Source organism: Notechis scutatus, chromosome Z (genome assembly GCF_049901735.1).
Source record: "Notechis scutatus isolate UNSWTSFEM ecotype Mainland chromosome Z, rNotScu1.2, whole genome shotgun sequence".
In the NCBI taxonomy this organism is placed as follows: Eukaryota; Metazoa; Chordata; class Lepidosauria; order Squamata; family Elapidae; genus Notechis; species Notechis scutatus.
This window is the reverse complement of record NC_142025.1, coordinates 89,227,844-89,253,164: the sequence shown is the minus strand read 5'-3', so window position 1 is coordinate 89,253,164 and position 25,321 is coordinate 89,227,844. Positions and strand designations below refer to the sequence as shown.

Sequence of the window (25,321 nt, the reverse complement as noted above, 5' to 3'; positions counted from 1 at the left end):
GAGAACAGAGCTATGTGAGGATGCTCTTTGTGGACTACAGCTCTGCATTTAACACTATTATCCCAGATATACTAGTAACCAAACTGTATAATCTGCAGGTCCCCTGCAGTCTGTTAGATTTGGCCCCCATCTTTCTTCCACTATCACTATTCTTCCACTATCACACTCAGTACTGGTTCCCCCCAGGGTTGTGTCTTGAGCCCCCTGCTATATGCCTTGTACACCTTTGACTGCTCACCAAGCCACGCAACAAACACCATCATAAAGTTTGCGTACGACATGACCGTGATTGGTCTCATCTCCGGAGAGGATGAGACGGCATATAAGGCAGAAGTAAAGAACCTGTCTATCTGGTGTTCACAGAACAATCTGTCACTGAATGTCCATAAAACCAAAGAACTGATTATGGACTTCAGGAAACATGGACAGGACCACGCCCCACTCATCATCAACGGAGAATGAGTGGAAACTGTCCCTACGATCAGATTCCTTGGCATCCATATTTCAGCTGATATCTCCTGGTCCCCTAATACCAAGGCCATAGTGAAGAAGGCTCAGCAGCGGCTGCACTTCCTGCTGGTTCTCAGGAAGAACAATCTGGATAAGAAGCTGTTGCTGGCTTTCTATAAAGCCTCTGTAGAGAGCACTCTGACATATTGTCTGGGAGTGTGGTATGCAGGCTCCACAGTTGAGGACAGGAAAACTGTACAGAGGGTGATAAACACAGCTCAAAAGATCATTGGTTGCCCTCTGCCCTCCCTGGAAGACTTAGCCAGGTCTCGCTGCCAAAATCAAGGCCATTATAGAAGACCCCTCACACCCTGGCAATTATCTTTTTGACCTGCTGCTGTCTGGATGGCGTTTTAGGTCAATAAAATCCCACACCAGTAGACTAACAAATAGTTTCTTTCCCTGGGCCATCCGAACCACAAATAAACACGAAGTAATTACCTTATTAAGATGTGAAAAGATGTGAAATCTCAATACCCCATTCAGATGTATAATAACATATTACAGTACAATCCATTTCTTGTGTATTATACTCGGCTAAGCGTTACAGTCAGTGTTGGATGTATATTTTGTATATATTTGTAGATATTGTATTCTCAAATTGCAAATAGAGATGTGGGTATTCTATTTTTCTTATCTTCATTTTTAAGTGCTTTGGTTTTATTGTGTTGTGAACAGTTTCTGGGGTGTATCCACAGTTTCATTGTACTTGTACAATGACAATAAAGTTCTTCTAATTCTAACTCTATTGCTAGAAATGGGACAACATACAGAACCTTGGATAGATTTTTAATTGGCCACTGGTAAGAGAGATATAAAGAAGTGGCCCATTACTGTAGATTCTGCCCTATGTGTCAATTGCTAAAACCAAAAGAGGAACACAATAAAGTTCCTATGAAGAAAAAGTTCCTTTTTCTAAAATGATGTGGCCATTGTAGGCCCTTTGCCATGATCCCCAAACCCCCAAAACTTTAACCTTAGACTTTCAACTATTGACCTCACCTCTTTCCTAAAAGGTCTGTAGGGGGCGTGCATAAGCGCACCAACGTGCCTACCGTCCCTGTCCTATTGTTTCTTTCTTTTTTTCTTATATGTATCCATGTATTCATAACTATGTTTTTACTTATACCTATTATCTTGTAAGCAATTGACAAACCAAACCAAATAAAATAAATAAACGATTTATTAAAACAAAAGAGTATATCCTAGTTGTCTGCAATTATGAAACTTGGTATCCTGAAATGGTCCCATTAAGGAATTTGACAGCCAAAAGAATAGCAGAGGTGCTAGTAAAGATCTTTAGTAGGGTAGGAATAACAAATGAGATTCTCATGGATCAAGGATCCAATTTCCAATTAGTGCTGCTTAAATATTTATATGCAGACCCAGAAATAAAAAGGTAGTCTTTATTGTCCATAGATATTCTTACAGAAAGGATGAACCAGATACTAAAATCTGTGGATTAGAAGGATATTTTCAAAGGTTCATATCTCATTTCTCTACTGTAGCTCGAGCCCCCATAGATCTAACAAGAAAGACATAACCCTCCAAGATGCAGTGGTTTAAATTATGCCAGGAACCATCTGAGCAAGTAAAGGATGCACTATGTGAGAAATCAGTATTGAAAAGGCCGGATTTTCAATACCCTTTTTGTTTGTTTGTTTGACACATCTTCCATAGGCTCAGGCACAGTACTTACCCAAAACCATGAAGGGGTGGAGTATCCTATGATCTACCTCTCAAAGATACTCCTCCGAAACAAAAAAAGTACAGCAGAAGAAGCCTATGCACTAAAATGGGCTATCAATGCTTTGCCTGTATATTTGTGGGGTCAGGGATTCACTGTAATAGCCAAGCACCAACTGCTCACCTGGCTGGAACAAATGAAAGATAACAATTCATGTCTCAGTTAGTTAACATTGCAACTGTGCCATTTAGTTAATATTGCAACTGTATTGTTTCAATATTTTACATAGAGTGGGACAGCAAAATGTCACTGCTGGTCCCCTACTGCAGTATGAGAAAGACACAGAAATGGCATTAGTCTCTTAAAAAATGGCTAAGATATGTGCTGGTGTTGTCCTGTCTCTTTAAGCTCTCTCCTCAGCCAGCCTAGCTACTGTGGCTATAAATCTGTGCTGAGAGACAACTGATGTGGTGATGTTGGTGTGTAAGAGTTAGAAGAGGGGAGGAGGTGTAAAGGAAAGGAGGGAAAGCAGCTAGAAAAATATTTTTTCCTAGCAGAAATTACAAGGAGTAAGAGTAGTAGGACTCACAAGGAGTAGTTGGAGTTGCAATAGTAGCAGTGGGCAAGAATGAAGTAGGGGTGAGTAGTGCACAATAGACTGCAGATGCTTGTGTGCATGTGTTGTCTAGGGGACTGTGTTATTGACTTGTTTGTATTTGGAGCCTATTGAATTGAGTATACTGAACAGTATCCAGGACAGACAGATCCAGTATCTCTTTGGAAGACACATTATAGGGATTTGTGGCCATTATGGGGCACGTATCACAATATAGAGATAAACTAGCAGTTTAAAGGGGTGCGATGGCTCAGCAATTAAAAACGGAAAACTGACACTCTGGGTTCAAGACCTGAGCTCTCTGTGATGGGGTTGCCTCAGCTCCTGCCAGCTTAGCAATTCAAAAGTTGACAAAGGCAAGTAGATAAATAGGTACCACTTCAATAGGAAGGTAACAGTGTTCTGTGTGCCTTGGCTAAGAAACAGAGATGGACACTACTTTGTAGAGTCAGACACAACTGGACAGGGAAAACCTTTAGATATACTTATAAAAGTGGAATTAGGGGATTTCTGATCTTGTTTTCCTTTTTAAAGAGAGACCATAATTTTATTGTTTAGCTTCCCCTGTATTGTGTTCTCTATGCACCACACAAAGATTTTGACAGTTATTTTTAGTTATACACCACCATCTCATAGAATATTGAATGTTATTAATGAATAAATAAGAAAATCAGCATTCTTCAAACTGGCCTGCTGTACTAGGGTGTACAGACGAGGTGTTGACAATAATTCCCAAAATTTCAATTCAGTATATCCAGTGGGCATTCTGGAATTTGTAGTCCAATGCATTTGGAGGTGGTTGCTGCAAACAGTCTTTCCATTGTCTGAAAATAGGCCATTTGAATCTATTTACATATTTTTGTGCACTTCTCTTTCTGCTAGTCTGTGAGTGAAAATGCGACTGGGCAGAGTATTGGAGTTTCCTACCAAAAATAACTAGAAATCCTAATGAGGCATTTATAGCAAACATAAAGAATAAAGAGAGTAAATTCACCCCCCTGTGAGCAGCCCCTTGTCCAGCAGAACTCACTTAAAAAGAACAGGGATGTGGTCAGTGTAGTGAAAATACGTTTATTTTGTATTTGAAAATATTACTCTGGGGAGAGCCAGATCAAGGGACTTGGAATGCTTATTTAAACAACTTTATAAAACTGCCTAATGCATCCAACTCTGGGCAGCTTATAATACTTTTTTTTTAATGAGAGGGTCAAACCTGAATAAAAAGAACAAAAACCAAGCCTGATTCTGCAAAAACATCATCCAAATGAGAATGTCTATGGAAATTCTCAGTCATACAGGTCACGGACAAAGAAGCTTCTTGGATGAGAAGTGAAATGTCTTCAAATAAAAACCAGAAAGTCCAGTTGCCTCTTGAAAAAAGCACCTTTGGGACATTCAATGAGAAGAATATTTTATCCTATGGCCGGGAGGAGAGAGCCAGAACTTCAAATTCGCTTAAAGGATGACAGGGTCAGGGCCATAAAAATCCCTGGGGTTCTTAAAAGATACATGGAGAGAAAGAAATGCTAAAACTAAACAATACACCTTCTATTCAAATAGACACTTATCATGGTCCAGAATAGATATGATATGGATGTCAACAGAATTAATATCTAACATTCAAGAAATAAATATTGAAACAAGTACTTGGGCAGATCACAATCCAATGACAATTAAATGGAAAGGACAAAAAAGAAGATGGATGTTAAATAATACTATTTTAAAGGAAAAAGACTTCACACAGTGGATGGAGAAAGAATTGGCTTTTTTCTTTAGAGAAAATAAAAAAGAAGATACATCAATTCAGAATGTATGGGATACAATGAAGGCATATATTAGAGGCTTGATAATAGACTATACAAGGAAAAGGAATACTATGAAAAGGATAGCCTCTAAGGCCCTAGAGGATGAGCATAAAAGACTTGAAAAAGAGCTACAGAAAATGCCACAGAAAAAGGACATCAAGCTAAAAATGGATATAATTAAACAAAAAATGGGTCAAATAGAAAAAGAATTAGCACAGAAAATTAGAGGTGCTAAACAGAACTACTTTGAAGATGCAAACCAACCAGGTAGATGGTTAGCATACAAATTGAGAAAGGAGAAAGAATCAAGGAAAATATTGCAATTAATAGATGACCAAGGCCAAGTTTGCCATGATAGCAAAGAGAAGAAGGAAATCATTTGAGACTTCTATGGGAAATTATATATGCAAGAGAATATTGATGAGGAAAGAGTTAAGCAGTACTTACAGAATGCTAATTTACCTCAGATACCTAAAGAGTCTGAAACAAAGTTAGAAAGCAATATAACGATGATGGAGTTAACTGAAGCACTCAAGAAGCAAAATAATGGAAAGGCACGAGGCCCAGATGGACTTCCGGCAGAATTTTATAAAACATTACAAGAATCGTTGAATCTTCCATTGCTAGAAGTTATGAATGAAGTTGTGTTAAAGAAGAAGATACCTAAATCATAGTCAGAAGCCTATATTACACTTATTCCAAAAGAGGAGGCCGACCCATTACAAATTAAGAACTATAGACCCATTCTCTACTAAATGCAGATTATAAAATCTTTGCTTCAATATTGGCAGAAAGACTTAAAAAATATTTAAATAATTTTATCCATCCTGATCAAAATGGATTCTGCCAAAGAGACAAATTAAAGACAATATGAGAGTAATCTTGGACACCTTGGAATACTACGAGGCATATCCTGAAAAACAAATGGCTCTGATATTTCTAGATGCACAGAAGGCATTTGACAATGTGAATTGACGATTCATGTTATTACTGTTGGAACAGATGGGTTTTGCTAGAAAATTTATTCAAGCAATAGAAGCTATATACTATAAGCAAACGGCAAAGGTAATGATAGAGGGAGAACTGACAGACTCTATTAATAGAAGAAAAGGAACAAGACAAGGGTGCCCACTATCACCTTTGTTGTTTGTGTTAACTTTGGAAGTGTTAAACAGAAATATTAGAGATGAAAAGAATATAAAAGGAATGAAAATCAAAAAGGAAGAATTTAAGCTGCAAGCATTTGCGGATGATCTGGTTTTCATCTTAGAAGACCCTTTAGAAACAGCATCAAAATTGATAGAAAAGATAGAGACGTATGGAAAGGTGGCTGGTTTGAAAATAAATAAAAATAAGACAAAGATTTTGACAAAGAATATGCTATTAAGACAAAAGGAAGAACTGGCAGACCTATTGAAAATTCAGGTCACGAATAAGATCAAGTACTTGGGGATATATTTGACAGCAAGATGTAGTACATTAAAAGAGAATAATTATATTAAACTTAAACAGCACATAGCGCTAGATTTGGCGAAATGGGAAAATTTACAACTGTCATTAATAGGGAGAATTTCAACAATCAAGATGAATATATTACCCAGAATTTTATATTTGTTTCAAACAATTCCAGTTAGGCTTGGAAAAGACTACTTTGAAGATTTAAATAAAATTGTGTTGAAATATATATGGCAAGGTAAGAAAGCGAGAATAAAGTTAAAACTTTTGCAAGATGCTAGAATTAGAGGAGGATTTGGTTTGCCTAATTGGGAGTTGTACTACCAAGCTACAAATCTGATGTGGGTTAAGGAATGGATAACACTAAGAAATACTAGATTGTTGACATTAGAAGGACATGATTTGTAGTTGGGGTGGCATGCTTTTTTATGGTACAAAGGAACTAAAACACAGGGGTATTTTAGAAGACATTATATACGGGAGTCTCTGTGGTTAAACTGGGAGAAGATTAAAAGACGATGTTATTTGAAAATTCCAGTCTGGTTATCGACTATTGAAGAATTTTCATATCCTATAATATACAAAAAGGAACAAACAGTTAGATATGGTAAAATATTGGATGAAAAGGGTGAACTCAAATCTATACAAAAACTAGAGGAACAAGGTATAAAGATGAATTGGTTTTCATATGCGCAAATACATTCAAGGTATGATAAAGATTCTAAAACGGAAGGTTTCTATGATAAACTGACTGACTTAGATAAGATTTTGACAGGTACTGATGAAAAGGTGATTAAAAATTGTATGGATATTTATTAGAAATTAAACTAGAAGAAGAAGAAGTTAAAGAAACTATGATTGCTTGGGGGAAGAATTTTGGATATGGGATTGATTTAGAGAAATGGCAAAAATTGTGGTCTCAAAATTATAAAATGACAATGTCAACAGCATATAAAGAAAATTTGTATAAGATGTTTTACAGGTGGCATTTTCCCCCGACAAGAATAGCAAGAATGTTCAAGAATAAATCCGAAAAATGTTGGAAATGTCATCAGACACCTGGCTCATATTACCATATGTGGTGGACTTGTGCAGATGCTAAAAAATACTGGACTAAAATCCACATGTGGTTGGAAAAAATGACAAAAAAACATATAGACTTGAAACCAGAGATATTTTTATTGGGAATTTTACCTGAAATATATAGTAAAGACTTGAAATATCTGATTGTAAATGTATTAACAGCGGCTAAGATTGTATTTGCTAAAAACTGGAAAAATGAGAAAATACCATCACAGGAGGAAATCATTAAGAAAATATTGGAATGTGCTGATGAGTAGATTGACATTTGAAATTAGAGAACAAGAGGATAAACAATTTTATAAAATTTGGGATCTTTTCTATCAATGGTTAGACAATAAAGTACAGTAATGAAATATGTAAACTTTTAGAAAATAATAAATATATAAAGATGTACTTCTTTCTTATATCTACAAAATGATTTTAGGATAGATTTGGGATGATAATATGAACTGTTATAAAATAAGCTAAGTAAATTATGGTTATCTTGTAAAACATGAATAAATAAAAGTATAGTCAAATGATTGATTAATAATGATACTAAGGTATTTAATTTTTGATTGACAATATGAGATTATATGTAATGTAATTGTAATTGAAGACTATGAAATGGAAGCACAAAACAATTTGTAAACCAACCAGCACACTGTATGTATACCTATGGAAGATAGCTTGATGTTTTTATGTTTTGTTTATGCTTGTTTTTAAAAACCAATAAAATTTAAAATTAAAAAAAAAATCCCTGGGGTTATACCATTGTGGATGCTTCTCCAGATAAGGCATGCTTCCTGGGATCCTTTAGATATTGTTTCAAGGAACATGCTCAGTTTGCTGGATCTGCCAGTGGGCAGTTATAATGGGCGAAAATGGATCCTCTGGGTAACCACACTTGAAGGGTTTTATGGGTCACCACCATCATCTCAAATTGCACACTGAAACTCACTAGCCATTTCAGCTCACGCAACCTTTAGATATATTTTAGATAGACATAAGTGTCACATAAGGTTGCATTCTGGACCAATCACAGACTCCAAATGGTTCTCATAGATAATCCTTTATAGATAATCCTTTATAGATGCATTGAAAAAGTCTAAATGTGAAGTGTTTAGGATATGAGTGACTGAGAGAAAGGATTCTGAGTCCAGGAGGAACAAAACTGGTGCAATAGGAGAATCTGGACAAAGGCCTTCTTGGTCACAACTGTCACTTGCTCTTTAAACAGGAGCAGGTAATCAAGGATAACCCTACTTGCATATCAGTTCTGTGCAACACCATCTGGGATATGTCCGATCTTGAGAGAGCTAAACATCCATAGCCTCTCCACCATGTAAAGTCAAATTAAAGCCTGTTCCTCTCTGTCTAGATCTTCAAAGTCTCAAAGCACTGGGACATAGTATTAGCAACAGTACTTGGTCAGTTCAGGGTTGAGATGTATGGCTGAGTATCATCAGCATACCAAACAAGCAGGAGGGGTGCTGTCTATTGATCTCAGCAGTTTTATATAGATGTTAAAACAGAGGTAAGAGATTCAACCCCTAGTGTGCCCCAGGAGTAAAGGCCAAAGGCTTGACCTCTCCCTTTCCCCAAACCACTAATACTAATGGAACTTACTTAAGATAAAGGAAACCAACCCTGCTCCTGGCCACTACTCCTTATCCTCAAAGATCCCAGTCAATGGTACTGAAAGCCAGCTGAGATATCAAGGAAATCCAGGTCATCACCCCCTTCATCACAATGTCCTTAGAAATTGTCCACAAGCACAAGCAGTGCTGTCTGTGTACTATGTTCCAGCCTGCAAACTTACTTAACTGATAGGTAAGCTTTCTTCATATAGACCAAGCTACCTGTTTCCCAAATGATTTCCCTCATTCCTTGCAGTCGGATGCACTCATTGGTCTCTTCCACATGACCAAATCAGTGTAATGCCCACCTCCTTGAGCCAAGAGAAAAATGGCATGAATCATGTTCCAATCCCTGTTGCCACATAACATTAACAAGGTCAATGAACAGTCCTAACTAACTATACTTGCATATTGCAAAGCATTAATCGATTCCACTGGACTCATTTTTCCTCCCACCAAACATTCCATCTGCTGGAAAATAAACACCAAACCCTAACACAGACTGGGCAAATTTGGAAAGATGCATCAAGTGATCCCTTCAGTCATTTGATTAACATGGACAGGATGAAGTAGAAATGGTACTTCAGATGGTGCAACTTTTGTCCCATGTCTCTTACCTATTAGGCTATTTCTGAAGGTGGGTATAGCAATTTTCTGAAAGAATGTTCTATAGCCTGACCCACAAATAACAGGTGTAGAGAGTGTGTAGGATACAGCAGGAGGGAACAATCAATAAAAGGCTAGTCATCTATCGCCACCAAGGGAAGGATGGTGCTGTCAACAAATGTCGAGAAATGATGTCCACTTCCCTCTGACTGGGAGGAGGGGAGAGAGAGGGGGTGGGGATGGAGGGAGGGGGAGAAGGAGAGGGAAAGAGAGGCTGCATCTGCATTTTGCTGATTCCGAGACAACAATCCTAACAATTTTCAGCACTCTAGCTGCCTCTTCAGAGATAAACAATAATACAAGGATCAAAAAGAGCAGCCATAAAAATCCCTTTGTTGGCAGAAGCATCAGAAAACCTGAAATGAATCCAATGATGACAGAACTAGTAGCATACAATGGGCACCATCCAACTTTCTTGCTTAATTTAAAGTGATATTCTGGTAGTACAAGCCTAGTATTCTTTCAAAGCAACAATAACTCTGTGTTTAAAAAAAACAAAACGGGTCCAAAGCACTAAAGATTTGTTTATAAAATAAATCCTGACAAGGGTTAAATGGAAAGTGATGAGCAGGCATGACATGGGAAACAGTCTATGTGGAATCCAACTGTTGGCTTCTCCTGCTGTACAGTAATGGGATGTGTGAAAATAACCTTGGGTAAACAGGAGGAAGAGCCGCAGCCCAGATAAGAGAAACCTTAATCCAAAAGAGGGATGAGTGTGGAAACATGATCTCAGATGGCACCCTCCCTAGTTTTCTGGAGAGTAAAAATAAGTGAGGGGAGTGGTGCTTTCAGGTTTGAAAGATTCTGTCATGGTAACTTTACAATAAAAGTAGTGTTAATACTGAACTACCTCAAAGGGCTGACATCTACAACTTCGTGTCAGAGGCCAGAGAGAATTGTGCCAAGCAACCAGACCTAAGAAGTGATGCCTAAAGGTGCAGGAGATAGATCCAAACTTTAACACCTACCAAATGATGTAAAATATGCCAGAACATATCTGTACAACAAGAAGTAAAACATGACTTGATAATCAGAAGAGCTAAAAACAACTTTAAGCTTCTTTAGGGATGGACTGGGTATGAGAAGAAAACCATTTTGCAAGAGTCTGTGTGTTTGTGTATGTTTGTGTGTTAGAGAGAGATTTAATTTATCACTTTTTTCTTCCTAAAATGCTCCTGGTTTTATTATATATGACCACTGACTCTGACTGTGGACAGTTTGGAAACGTACTAATTAAATACATGGTGAGCAGGACTAGGGGAGAAATGTAAATCTCTCCTTCCTGGCTCCTCTCTGTGACTTTTTATTCACACACATATTTAATTTTCCCAAAGACATTATGTCCCTTCTCCTTTTGTTCATTTGCATGACTTGATGTAGCACCAACTAGGAAAGTGAAGTAGAACGGAAGTGAATAGGTAGATGAAATGGATGTTTTGGATTGAAATCTGAATACAAGAAGAATTTGGAAGGCCAAGGCATAGGGTGCTAGGATTTCTATTTCCAGTCCCAAAAACTTGATGGTGTGGATTGCATGCTTTTGGTCTTAATTCTTGTGTGAACCTAACCATTTGAGGTTAATTATGTCAATTGTTAGTTACCCTGGAGATTAAACCCTAACATATTTTGAATAAAACTAAAGGAACATAAAGATCACATTATATCCATTCTTGTTGTAGAGTAGAATGTACTATATTTTCATACTTGTCTGTCTACATGAATAGAGGCTATAACTGTATTAATTATTGTCTTCTAAGAGGCCCCAGCCCAAGTCTAGACAAGCCAACCCTGTATTTTTTTTTAAACGTGCATGGCTAAGGGGGAAAAATCAATTTGGAAAATGGAAAGTTATCCAGAGCTGCTCCAATAGTTATAAAACTAGGATTAGAATAATGTAGAAAAAAGGTAGCAACCTCCTTTAGAGCAGGGGTCTCCAACCTTGGCAACTTTAAGCCTGGAAGACTTCAAATCCCAGAATTCCCCAGCCGGTTGGGGAATTCTGGGAATTGAAGTCCGCAGGGCTTAAAGTTGCTAAGGTTGCAGACCCCCGCTTTAGAGGATGGTAGTTCCCCACCCTGACATCAATGAATATCTCTGGATGGGGCAGCATTCTAGTTTGAATGATGGAGCTAAGTTGAGTGTCTTTTCCAAGCCTTCAGAGTTGAGTTGGTTATTGTATATTATCAAATTTGGGACGGGAAGAACCAGATATAGATTTTACCTGAAAACAAAACTTGCCCTGTTACATTTTAAATACTATGTTTGAAAGGCAGGCTTTTGTTTCCAACGGCAAAAATATTCCCATCCCCTTCAATATAGGAAAGCAATCGTCGGCACACACCGGCCTGAAGGTAAAGGAGCACTGGACTCAAAAAAAAGTTTTCTTTTGAGTACTATAGTGTATGAAAGCATAAAATTGTACCCTGCCTCAAGTTATCTTGGAAAGCAGAGGGAGAAGGTAACGCTTGGACGGTTTTTCATTAAGTTTTGAACTTCCCTTTCGCAGCCAGCAAACGCAAAGGAAAGAGATCTTCCCCGCTTTCTTTCAACCGGTGTGGGGGGGAGGAGTGGAGACGGAAAATCAGCAGCCATCCAAGGAGCTCGGCAGCTGAACTGTGGAGGGAAGCGGCGGGTGTTCCCAACTTACCGCAGACTCCGGCGGCGACCAGAAGAAGCAGGCTAAAGACCAGAAGCGCAGGGGAAGCAAATTTGCCCATCCTGGTCCCAACTTAACAAAACTGTGGAGCGGAGCGAAGCAGTTTGTTTCCGAAGTTCTAGCAAGCCGCGTCGCCGAGAGGTCCGAATACCGGGCAGACGAAGCCAGAGAGAGGAAACAGCTGTCAGATGGGAGTCACGGAATGCCCTCGCCGGTGGCTGAGGTCGCAGCTTCATAGGATCCTTTTCTCCACCCCTCCCAGAAAGAACGGGGCGGGGGCTTGTCAGGGGAGGAGACGACCTCTGCCAGCCACTGCCATACACCCTTTATCCCTGGCAAAGATTTCCTCCCCCAGTGCCTAAATTCATTGGCCACCTTTTTTTTTTTCCTTTCTTTTTAGTGGCGGAATGTACCCTAAACTTCCCTATTCCTCCTGCGCCTAATTCCCTTACTACAGTGGAGCTACTGTAACAAAACTACGTGAATCAAACGTGAGAAAAACACCTCCCTCCTTTTAACCTACTTGACCCTCTGGGGTTAATGACAAATTTAAAGAAACAGCAGCAATCATCCCATTCAAACTGGCTCCAATTCCTAACCCCGAACTTCTTCTTCTTCTTCTTCTTCTTCTTTCTTCTTCTTTCTTCTTCTTCTTCTTCTTCTTCTTCTTCTTCTTCCTCTTCTTCCTCTTCCTCTTCTTCCTCTTCCTCTTCCTCCTTCCCTTCCTCTTCCTTCCTCCTTCCTCCTTCCTCCTTCCTTTTTTTTTTTTTTGGGGGTGTCAGTTCCTTGACCATCATCTTCAGAAATGGGAACTGTAGCCCTTGGGGGGAGAGAGTGAGAAAGAAGTTGAGAGAGGCGGTGGCATTTTTCCCCCACCCCCAAAAAAATCCCCCACACAAACCACTACCTGCCTTTTAGCCTTAAGCAAGTTGTACCTTGGCCTTGCCCACTTTGGCATCATCTCCCATCATCCCCTACAAATGTACAAATGGCAAAAATCTCACAGAAGTATATAATCCTTGGAGAAATATTTACATAAACGCTCTTCTTTGAAGCTGATTTTAGATGGGTTAGTTTGTATATCCACCTACAGCTTTGCATAACCCTCTCAAAACTTTCAATTTATCAAAGAATTTGTATAGCAATTATAGCTCTAGAGATAATTACAGAACAGATTTTAAGGGATCAAGAAGTATCAGATACAAACTCAGAGATTTGAGATGGTTGAATAAAGCATAGAATAGGTAAGGTGCTATGTGTAATGCTTTAAAAAAATTGCATCCTGCAGTTCTAATTTAGAAAAACTGAATTCCACTATCAATATAAATCATATAAACTACACCAAATATAAACCCATTGTACAATTTTACTGGCTTCTTCTGCTTTTGTTAAACATGGGAAACAATGCATCCCTTATCCTCCTCTCCTTCTGATATTTCAGCAGACATTCCTCACAACTTTCCAAGTCAAGGCAAAGGGACTAGATGTTAACCAAGACTGAAGAAATTTAATTTGGAACTTACACAAGGGGATGTGGGAGGGGGCTAATATTTCATCATTATTTTTTTTGGATGATGTCCTGAATATTTTTAACCTACATGCATGTTCATCCGAATGCAAGTAAAAATTCCTGGTGCTTGCTACCTACTTAATTAAATAAGATACACTCAACACACTATCAAAAGAAGGCATTAATGGGATGGGAAAATGATATGTCAGGAATCTCTTAGTAAAGGACTTCAAAACTGTCTGAAAGCATTTGAGCTTCTTTAATGTACAGGCGGATGAGTCACATGTAGCCTTTTGATCTCATTTGGTCTCTGTAGTTTTGCTGCCCTCTACCGTGCAAAAATAAAATCCTCACAGTCAAGCAAAGCCATTTTCCTAGCTTGTTTCTAAACATGCAACTGAAACTGAGGAAAATTGAATCGAAGGTAGACTTCCAGTTCTAATTCCCAACCTGAACATGTTTACAGCTATTCCAAAATCGTATCACTTGATTGCTTATACAGGACCAAGCTCCAAGCAGTAAAAGATTTTTTTTTATTCAACCTGTCTGCACTCTTGAAAGTATGTCTACACTCTTATATAGTATAGTATCTTTGGCAACAAGGTCCATCAAAACAGGAGTCTCCTTGGGAGTGGAAGAGCTACTTGAGAGTTTAAGTTCTCCTTGTGAGCAGGACCATTTGGAATACAGTGAACTAATTACAGTTAAATCCTGGCTATGGAGACATGCATGAGAATTTATATTACAAACTCAGGGAGGAGCTAAAGAAGTGGATTTATTGAAGGACTGTAGATTTTGTATATGACTCATTCCTTGAGGGCATTTGTTTCTTCCAAACTTCTTTTCTACCTCAGCATCATGTAAAAAGTGAAACTAAGGCCATTGCCAAGATTCTCATCTCCGTTATTTAGCATAATTTTCAATTATGCATTCTAACTGTGTCCACACCAGCATTAGATATATTGGAGTATGCTTTCCATTATAATTTCCCAGTATAACAATTTGTCCATGCAGAATTAGAATTGAATGAGATTTAGTCCAATGCAGAGGGGATTCACCGGGTGGTCTTTAGCTATTCTAGGTGTGATCTTACTGAGGCTTTATAAACTGGTATTAATATTAGTACCTCCCTTACCTTGATTGTATCCAGAGGTGGGATTCTACCAGTTTGCACCTATTTGCTAGAGTTGTTAACATTCTAAGCAGTTCGGAGAACCAGTTGTTAGAAGAAATTACTGGCCTAATCCTGTAAGGAAGGCAGGAAGGAAACATTCTGGTGTTGCTTACAGGAACTGCCTCTCCGTCAACCCTGATTACATTCTTGGCAGGACTAGACTTCCTGTCTCAGGAACCTCTCTGGAGTTTATTTCCCTTCCTTTGCTGGTAGTTTGCTTGTGTGGAGTGACCATTCAAAGTTACAATGGCACTGAACAAAGTGACTTATGACCATTTTTCACACTTACGACTGTTGCAGCATCCCCACAGTCTTGAGAGGCCAGGCGAGGAGATGCGTGCCTCAATGTGAGTGATATTGAGTTGGACACACCCAGCCAATAACATGACCACCAAGCCATGTCCACCCAGTCACATGACCACCAAGCCACACCCACCACCTAAGCCACACCCACAGAACCAGTTATTAAAAAATTTGAATCCCACCCTGATTGTATCCCTCTGTTAATGCAATTTAGAATTGCGTTGGCTTTTTTGGCTGCTGCCATAGACTATTGGCTCACATTTAATTGGTTGTCCACTAAGACTCCAAGATCCCTCTCACAGTTACTGCTATTAAGCCTGGTTTCACCCAGTCTATATGTGTATTTTTGATTTTTCTTGCCTTAGGGTAAGACTTTACTTTTCTCTACATTGAATTTCATTTTGTTAGATAGGACTCAGTTTTCAAGTCTGTCAAGATCCATCTGGATCTTGACCTATCATCTAGGGCGTTGGGTATTCCTGCCCGTTTAGTATCATAATCATAATAATTGTAGTATTCCTTTCCTAGAAAATGCTTTCCCTGCAGCATTCATGCTAGGCGCTTTGGCACTAAAATGTTATTTAAAAACATTTTAGTTCTTTGAAAACATCAATATATACTCTTGTAAAACACTATGTGCATACTTGGTCACTGCTTTAATTTTGCTAAGAACCATTTATAAAAAAAAAACAATTTATGTCCCACATTATTTTATGATATTAAGAATTTTACATTGTAAGAATGTAAGAAGAACTCTGTTGATCCCGGATCAGATCACAAACAATGTAGTCTACATTCTGTTTCAATAATGGTTGCATTTGTCTCTGCATATAAATATGACAGCATACGGCTTGATTCCTCTTCTGCAACTATTGATCTACCCAAATATTACTCTGATTTTGTCATATTAATCAGTTGTACTACTACAGTACAACAGTTGTATCCTCTAGGGTAAAAATAGTCCAGAAAATAATTTTCTTAGGTAGTTTTCCATAAACATAATAGATAAACAAAACAAAAATGATCACCTAAAAAGGTAGTGCTGGCTTAGGAAAGGTACCCGAGCCTCATTCTAATCAGAAGCACTATTTGGGGGAAACACATTTTATGATGCATAAGAAATGAGGATAAACTCATTGCATACAGTGCTTATAATCTAGGGTGAATTTTGATGCAAGAATCCTCAAATTAGCTTCCCACCCTTTCCAATCCATAGCAAGGAAAAATGCTTGCAAATACCCATTAGAGATTAAACTAGTAAAAGATACTGAAACTATGAAAAAAGATTTTTTGTTTGAAAGACTGGAAAAAGGCTGATCAACACAGAGTCTGGGAAAGAAAGAAACTTATCAGGTTCAAAGCCCATGCAGAGTCTTTCCCTTTAAAACTGTAAGAAGAGGTATTCTTTGCTAATCTCAGGGAGAACAGTTTTCAACTGGAGTTGCAGCTGATAAGCTAGTGATTAGATACAGCGAAAGAATGGATTTACACACAGCACTTCAGGAGCTCTTTGGAGAAAAGATTTCTATGTGTTTGGTAATGCTAGTGCATCATCTCAGCACATGAACTCTTTGTACCGAACTGGTTTTCTTCTGGATAGAGAAGGACTGTTAGCAGACTGGCAGCTCTCTGCCTGTAGTGGTGGATGAAGGTGGTGCTTAGGATCAGTTTGGGGTGGAGTTTTTCCCCCCCCTGCAAGTTGTTTTTATCATGCTGCTTACAGACTTTACTGTGCAATGCAACATGCATCTCTTGAGATTCCAGCCTGTTTGACAGCACATGCTCCCAGCTGCTTGGAAATCTGACGTTTGGAATTGCCCTGTTTCTCTTAAAGATTGGATAGAGTGGTGTTGGTGGTTTCCTTGTCCTTTTACAGCTGTCTACCTTCTTGTGCTGACAGTGCCTTTGTACAAGAAGATCAAGAAGCAGGAGACAGCTTTGCTGACTACTGAGGAGTCCTTATATCATTTAGGGTCACTCAGCAAAAGAAGGCTTACTGTTTTCATTTTTCCGGAACTTCCATTGGATTGAAATACAGAATGAATGGGACCTTATTTAACCAAACACTGTTGGAAGAAGGTATGTTTTCCAATCGATCCCAAGATCTGGGGATTTTGATTGGCTGCTGCAATGGGACAGGAACAGTGGTGGCCAGCGATGGAGGGGCATCCATCCTGCTCCCAGATGAAAGGAACCTCTTCATCACCCAAGTGGTCCAGATTGCTGTTCTTTGTGTCCTCTCATTGACTGTCATCTTTGGGGTGTTCTTTTTAGGCTGCAACCTGCTCATCAAATCAGAGAGCATGATCAACTTTTTGGTCAAAGACCGCCGGCCATCCAAAGATGTTGGCATTGCCATCATGGGACTCTACTGAGCAAAGATTGTGGAGCATTTCTCAGTGGGTGACTCAAGTAATAGCTTTCTTACTGCAAGTATAGGATGCGATATATTGTTGTGGCTAGAGGAAGGGGAACCCAGGGCAGCATGTTACTAGATGGAGTTACAAAAAAAGAAGGGAGGGAGGGAGGGGGATGGAGGGAGGGAGAAGGGAGGAGATGGAGAGAAAGTAAATAAAAAAAAATCTGTGTGTATGACAGATGTAAGAGGGAAGGAGAGAAATATTCTTATTGCAAGTTTTGTGCAAATTTTAAATTTCTGCTTGTAGAAATATCATATTGTTTGCATGACCGATCTACATATAAAAATAAGAAGTGAAGATGTCCAAGTCTTTTACATTGTTTCCCTTGGACATGAGCTTATAAGGACATAAGTGACTGGACATAAGCTTTTGTTAATACAAGCTGGACATTCATATCTTAATACAAAATTTGTTCAAGACAAAGACACTCTAAGTTCCTCAAAGTGATAAGCAATGTGATGTTTTGGTTTGTCTACTCAGTGGGTGCTTTCAGGGAAAGCTTTTACTGAACCAACATACAGTCTCATTTATGGAAATCATAGGAGGATTCAAATATTGTTTTCTTTTAAATGTAACCCACCTCAATCTTCGTTTTTCTTATCTCAGAAATCTACAAGGGACATTACTGCTTTTGATTGATAATGCTAGGAATTGCATGTTTGGAAGCATCCATAGTCAAAGCATGTGTTTTTAAAAAATATTATGATACAAGATCTTTTTCAGATATAATGTGATGTTAGTCCCTTGCAATAAGGAAAAGGTGGCTGTGGGGATATTTAGCATAATTTATTTATTATTTATTTCCCTAATGAACTTTTTAAAAAGGGGGTTTCAGCTGCTTTTTAAAAAGATATGCCAATTATAAAGCACAAGAAACATGAGGAGATAGCTTGGTTAACAGGCTAATAATCCAAGATTTAAAAAGTATCTTAAACAGATAAGGAGTCCACTTAATTTTCTGAAGATTTAAAACACTGTTTTAGGATATGACTGAACATAGCAAATTAAGCATATTAGTTTCTTTTTATATTACCATCCACTTGTTGGATGGAGAAAAATTAATATATGTTTTGGCTCTTCTGTTACATAATTGTGTGGATAGAGGAAAAAAAAGAAGTGAAGGAACTAAGCCTTTGCCAAACAGAAACAGGGTGCTGCAGAATTGTGACATATACACAACATGCATTTACAATTAGATATATGTTCACATCCCACTACACAAAAGAAATGACACCTGTTTTGAAGAAAGAGCACCTACTGATGCATATATTACACTTTTGGACTTCTCTTTTGCATATAAAGCTCCTTAAGATACGAAATTATCATATTTACATTTGCATAGTGCTCTTTGTCCAAGAAGTTCAGAAGAACATATTCATTATAGCCTTAAAACCCTTGTAAAGGATTCACAAAGGAAGAACAATTTGTCTAAACTCACTTTGTGAGCTTAAATTGAAGATTTACTGGTTAAAAGTCAGGTTGAAAACTTCATTCAGCTATGATGAACAAACGTATCTCCTTGCACATCCCTTCTTAAGAGGAAATTTGGGTCTTTATATTTCATTTTTGAAAAATATATTTAAATCCATTTTGGTATATAGTCAGCTGAACCCTTACATTGTCTTGTATTTGTTTTACATTGCAGTATTGTCTGACATTTCTGACTGAACTTTGTTTTGAGACAGTTTTAATTAATTTCTTTTTATTTATTTATTTTTATACATTCACAATGAATTCAACAGTCATAACTCCTCACTTTTTCTTTGAATTCCTAAACACATAAATTATGGTCCATAAGGCTTATCTCTAAGTAGACATGTATAACGTTGTGTTATAATCTCTAAGTAGACATGTATAACATTGTGTTATAAGGCAAATCTCAGTTCAACTATCTGACAAATGGATCGTGAAACCTCAGCACTGCTCTTGGGAAGAAAAGTAATGGCTATATAACCATTCCATGAAATTGAATGGAATTGTCTTCTATTTGAAGAAAATAATTTTATTTCTCAGTATTATTAACATGTCACCTTGCCCACCTTACTTGAACATAATTTCTGATTATACTATCTCCTTCCACATTATCCATCTCAAGCATGATTGTACAAATCTTATGGCCTAACTAGAATTGCTAAGCTTATTGCTGAAATCATCAAGGTGAGTTTGCCAGAACTCTGGTTATTGAGATATTGATATTAACATTATTCCAAGCTCACTGATAAAACTATTCCTAAAACTTATTTTCACTATCAAGGCTCTTCTGAACTACATGCTATACTTCTAATTTCTAACCAAGGTGTAAAACTGAACTACTAGGAGATCTGACATATTTAGTCTAGTCCAGAAGCTTCATGAAAGATTGATACTGAACTAAAATTTCAGAATGCAGAAATTATTCAAAGGTATGTTATTCATAAGAAGTGGTCATATCAACAGTTTGTATTTAATTTAAATTGTGTTGATTCTCATCTATTCTTTAGAGCTGCCCTTACCTCAGACAAATTATAAACACTCGCCCATTATCAGCATTGCTCAGATCCCAGGTCTACTCTCTATTTTTTGAGAACAAAGAGTAAATGTGTCGGGTGAACACTGCTAACTTTTCATGCAATTTTACTAATTTAATCTCAAATATTTTCATTTAGGGCTGAGGAACAAAAGCTTCTGTATCTTCAAGATAGAATGTTGAGCAGAAGATCTAAAATCTTCCCGAAATAATTAGTAGATCACCCTTCTTCATTTAGCATACAGAAATCAAGATCATAAGATAAAATGATGGCTAGCAGCTTAGATAACTGAGATCCACATTTGTCTCAAGTGATGTGTTACTGGCCATAAATTGGATGGGTAGTAGAAAAACTAAATTGATATAATTGAAATTAAGATTGAATCCAAATTGAATGTTAATAAATCAAAATATGCAGTATGACTCCCTTGAGGCAACTTGATTCTTGATGATTTTATGAACAGATCCATGTAACATTCTTAGTAACAATATAGAAAGGGCTTATCATTCTCTTCTTCAGGGACATTTTTCCATTTCCCACACGTGTTTAGCCAGGCATTTTCCCGATAGCTTTCAATCCAGTTAATTTAATAACATCTTTATCCTATTGCCTGAATGGTTACAATTGATGGCAATCTGTACACACTCCAGGTTTTGAAGAACTATCCTGTCAGAGAATGAAGGTTCCATAGAACCCAGTCAAGTTATTTAATTGATTAAAACCCAGAAGTTCCTCATGTGATCTATATATTAGAAACTGATGGCTCTTATAGTATTGAGCTCATAATTAGAAATTGCTTCAGTGTGATCACATTCTACTTCATTCAGCCATTAGAAGGTATGATCCAGGTGTATCCACAGGAAGGAGTTAAAAAAATTAAGATGGCAGCCCCGACCATGTAACTAAAGTCCTCTCCCCTTTTGTGTGTGTCTGTGTATGTTGCTACACACATAAAAAGGAATGATGCTTTAATTGCATAACTGTGACTACTTTTTTTTGGCACCATTGCAGGCCATATATAGTTCTGGCTATATCAGAACTACAAGCAGAACAGTTGTAAAAAGGTTGTTTACGAGATCTCAGTGTATGGAAAAAAGCATAATCACACAGAGCCTGATCAAGTTTGGGTTCTCATTTAGATCACTTTTCCATGGAACATATCTTCCCAGATATTTTATAACTCCAAGACACTACTGAGATACTTTAAATAATGGTCTAGAACCTCACTTAGATTGGGTACAGTGAGAAATTTGTTCAAAGCATAATATATATTAGGAATGAGGTTATGATTGAGAATTAGACAAGTCTGCCTTTCCCCCATAAGTTGCTATTTTAATACACATGTAATCAGTGTAGCTTAATGTAACATCTAATTTTGCTTCTGAAATCAGATATTTGGGATAGAATAGATGGCTTAAATAAAGGGAGAACCCAAAGAAGCCAATGTATCCAAGGTTCGTCTGCCCTGGAAAAAAAAAGTGCTTGCTTCTAATGAAAGAAGTACATTAGATCCTAGGTTTTCATTTCCGTTCATAGCAAATGATGATGTTATATTGCAATATTATATAAAACATCTTATATGAAGAAAAAAGTCATGAGAAATATATTGTCAGAAGGTTAATTTCCAAAATAAGAAAGGACAATATTCAACTAATAAGAGGAAATATTTTTGTACTTACGCGTCTTTTTTTCATTAAACAAGAAAAAAAATATTACTATTGAACTGGACTGAAGCTAATAGATGATAGAGTAATAAACGCAAGAGGACATCTGTAATTCTTAGCTAGTTAACAGCAGGGATTACAAATTCAGGCTTGTCATGTTGCATTTATAGCTTGAAAAGGAAGGAAAGAGGCACCAGAGAAAACATAGTAACCAGATTGACAGTCTTTCCGTAAAACACATGAGGCTTTTAACATCAATGTCATTTGTTTATAGTAGTTTATACTACAGTAGTTTATAGTAATTTGAATTTTGTGCCAAGAAAAGTTAGATTTGGATATTTAAATTATGCATCTCCAACATGTTTGATCATTTATTTTATATTATATTGCAATTTCTCCCACTTTGCAATGTTTCTCCGGAGAGGGAGAGCGAGAGAGATACTGGGAAGGACTTGTTAAAATAGACAAGAAGTTCACAGTTAGAATCTATGGTGTGTTTCTATTTTTCCACATAACTCTTTCTATAGCAAGCATTTACAACGGTGAATAACTGAACAGACAAAATGCTTTAAAAACGATGAGAAAATAAACCTTTTTTAAAAATCAACTATAGCCAGGAGTATCTGTGTAGAGGATACCTAGAGATGATACCTAGCGATAACTAGACGATGTATGTATGTTTTCAATGATTTGTGAAAAATATTTGTATTTATGTATTTTGTGTTTTCCTAAAGGTTCTTATCACTCCTTTGAACATTTTAATTATAATACTGTGACAACAAAAACTGAATTGTTTTGCTAAACACTACTTTCTGTGCTCATTCCCTTACTGATCTTAGCCTCAAACCTTAGTATTTGATAGTATCCTTTAACTGTCAAAGATCTATTTGTTTTGCTATGGTTTCAGCTGCTTTTAAATTGTTTTGTATCTGTACAATCTTATAAAAATAGTATGGTGATTCCTCAGTTCCTCGTGAGTGGTCATTGTCAGCTTCTGCATGGAATATGTCAGTTGATTCTAGTTGGGGTGCCAGTCAAGGCAAAATTTCTAAATATTTTTTTCTTTCAAACCTTTTTCCTGACCAGCAATATGGTAGGTTTTTTTTAAATCATTAAATTGTCTACCGCAGTGGTTCTCAACCTTTTCTTCACCACAGATCTCTTTAAATACCTTTTGTGGCAACGGACTATGGCCACAGACCATCCCCAAGAATTAATACAAGATTTTAAACCATAAAATTTCTTCAAGCCTTTGCAACCCCCTGTGATGACACTGCAGTGGACCATGGGTTGAGAACCATTGGTCTATTATATTCCTCTCAAGTGTTATCAAGAGTTAACCAAGGCGTGTCCCCATCAAAGCTACATCGTCACTGTCCATTGCATTTAGACTTCCAGACAGAAACAGGCACTGATGGAATTCCTGGGTGAGATAGTTAAATCCATTGGAGGGCAAAACTTCTGAATAATATTTATCAGCACTGCAATTATTTTGTATAAATGTGCAATTTCTCAGTTTCAATGAAGCCTGCCTATCAAGATTCCCTCTTGAAGATCATGAACTCCAAGAAGGGAGTGCAGAACCTGAAAAATTTTCATCTACAGTTTCTATCTGGACAGTGGATTGCGTAAGCGCATAGGTTATCTGGCCACAATTTTCTTCCCTGTAGTAAGAGCCATGTTCTTTCTGTTTAAGCTGCAGCCTTCAATATTCCGAGAGAATAGAGAGCAAAATCCCATGATTGGATGGGATTGGATGGAAAACTTTTGCCTGTCCAACTTCTCTCTTCTGAGGCCAACTCTTTTCCCCAATACCCAGTTTAAGAAAGAAGTGCATTGCCAACCCTCTTGAATATTATCTTGCAGCATTTTCAAAACACTGATTTTCCCTTTGCTTCTCCTAAGGGGAAAAGCATAGCTCAGCTTCCTTTTCCTTCTGTTACCAACCCAGAGATAGCAATAGGGTGAAGTGGGAAAAGAGAAGAAAGAGAGGTAGTCAGGTGGCCCTCCACAAAAACAAATTTTGTGGCTGAGCAGGATTTATAGCAGAGGTCTCCAAACTTGGCAACTTTAAGACTTGCGGACTTCAACTCCCTGGGAGTTGAAGTCCGCAAGTCTTAAAGTTGCCAAGTTTGAGACCTCTGATTTATAGTCAGAGGAGTCCATGGCTTCATGTAGAAAATAATTACTCTTCTCTTCTCTCATCTCCTCTTGTCCCCTCCCCTCCCCTCCCCTCCCCACTCCACTCCTCCCTAGCTTTCCTTTTCAAAAAGCTTTTTGCTTAGAACAATTTCTCCCCCATTTGGACAAAATCTAAAAACACCAGGAAACCGTCACCCCTCTCATTACATGGTTATTCTGGCCCTGACAGACGTGTAGAAGACGAGAGTCTCCAAACCAAATGCAATACTTTCAGAACTGATTACTGTTGCGTGAGATAGAATGGAGAGGACCAAAAACTCCCCGAAGCCAAAAAAAAAATAGCAAGACATGCAAACAACATAGTAACTTGTAGACATCTGATGATAAATTCCTGACCGTTCATAAAATAAAATTGGAACCGAATAGGAACAAGCCTCTTATATTTATCATCCAAGGCAGATTGATGTATGTCTATGGAGATTCTCAGTCATCCAGGTCATGGTTGTCCAAAGGTGCTTTTTCAAGAGGCAACTGAACTTCCTATGATTTCCATAACTGAATGATGGGGAATGGAAGGATTTATATTCCTTGCAGACAGCTGGTCATTTGCATCCTTTTAGAGGTGACCCCTGATGACACAGATAAACCCTCAGGTGGCTTTAATGCCCCTAAAAGAATGCAAATGACCAGCTGTCTGCAAGGAATATAAATCCTTCCATTCCTCACCATCCAGTCAGAACTGAAGAAGCTTTTTGGATGAGAAGTGAAAAATCTTCAAAGAAAAACAAGAAAGTCCAGTTGCCTTTTGAAAAAGAACCTTTGGGACAGATTGGTATAATTGCCTCCTCTCCCCCACAAAGCCCTCAAGATACTGAGAGATTGTCAAGGTCAGCCAAAAACAGGTATACTAATGGAACCTAGATTCTTTAACGAAGGGTTAGTTTTGGTCAAACAAATAAACAAAGACTGAAGGATTCTAGAGGCATCAGAACAACATATGTTGCTAATCTTTTTTACATCTACAAAATGGTTCAAAAAATAATCATTGTCGCAGAATACATATACTGCAAGTAAACAAAAGTTGCCTTTCCATGGCATTAAAAAAAAATAAATCAAAAGTCTGGCTTGGCCATCTTATCATGTCCCTTGAGAGCCTAATCTGAAAGAACAAGAAACCCCGGGCAGCCATTTTCAATCAGGCCTCCCTGGCTAGCTGGACTGATGATTTCATTCATAACTATCTGTGTTTGCATATTGAATGGTAAGGCCTCTTAGGTTAGAGTCATCTTACCCTACCTTCTGCTTCTTTCCTCTGATTCTGAAATTCTAGATCTTTTTCTTTTCTCTAAAGACCTGAGAAGAGGTTTAGAAAATTTAGATTATCGCTTGAGAAGTAGGAATCTCAGAAACATTTGCTGACTAGAAGTCTTGGACTCTGATCCCCTTTTGTTCAGAGCTATTATGTCCATTAGCTGTGCTAGCTAAGATGATGGAATCTATA

The 25,321-nt window shown here is 37.7% G+C and overlaps 2 protein-coding genes across 3 annotated transcripts in view; one reads left to right on the top strand and one right to left on the bottom strand.

The window, feature by feature from the left end:
• ITGB3 (integrin subunit beta 3) overlaps positions 1-12,558 on the bottom strand; it is a 75,468-nt gene extending 62,910 nt beyond the window's left edge. The window contains exon 1 of one of the 2 annotated variants that reach the window (XR_015745947.1): positions 12,092-12,365. Coding sequence is in view for 1 of the 2 variants with exons in the window: in XM_026682779.2 (XP_026538564.1) it covers positions 12,092-12,161 (70 nt within the window). In the remaining variant the exon portion in view is untranslated. Of the gene's footprint in view, positions 1-12,091 lie in introns of both variants that reach the window. The other variant, XM_026682779.2, reaches the window with a different exon arrangement.
• Positions 12,559-16,829: 4,271 nt separating this feature from the next.
• On the top strand, positions 16,830-22,640 carry RPRML (reprimo like). Its single transcript, XM_087945215.1, has one exon. The coding sequence runs from the start codon at positions 17,127-17,129 to the stop codon at positions 17,460-17,462; it is 336 nt and encodes a 111-aa protein (XP_087801341.1). The 5' UTR covers positions 16,830-17,126; the 3' UTR covers positions 17,463-22,640.
• The last annotated feature ends 2,681 nt before the right edge of the window (positions 22,641-25,321 follow it).

What these genes read in the sequence shown, in the direction of transcription:
- RPRML (XM_087945215.1), top strand. Translation starts at nt 17,127, where the DNA reads ATGAATGGGACCTTATTTAACCAAACACTGTTGGAAGAAGGTATGTTT.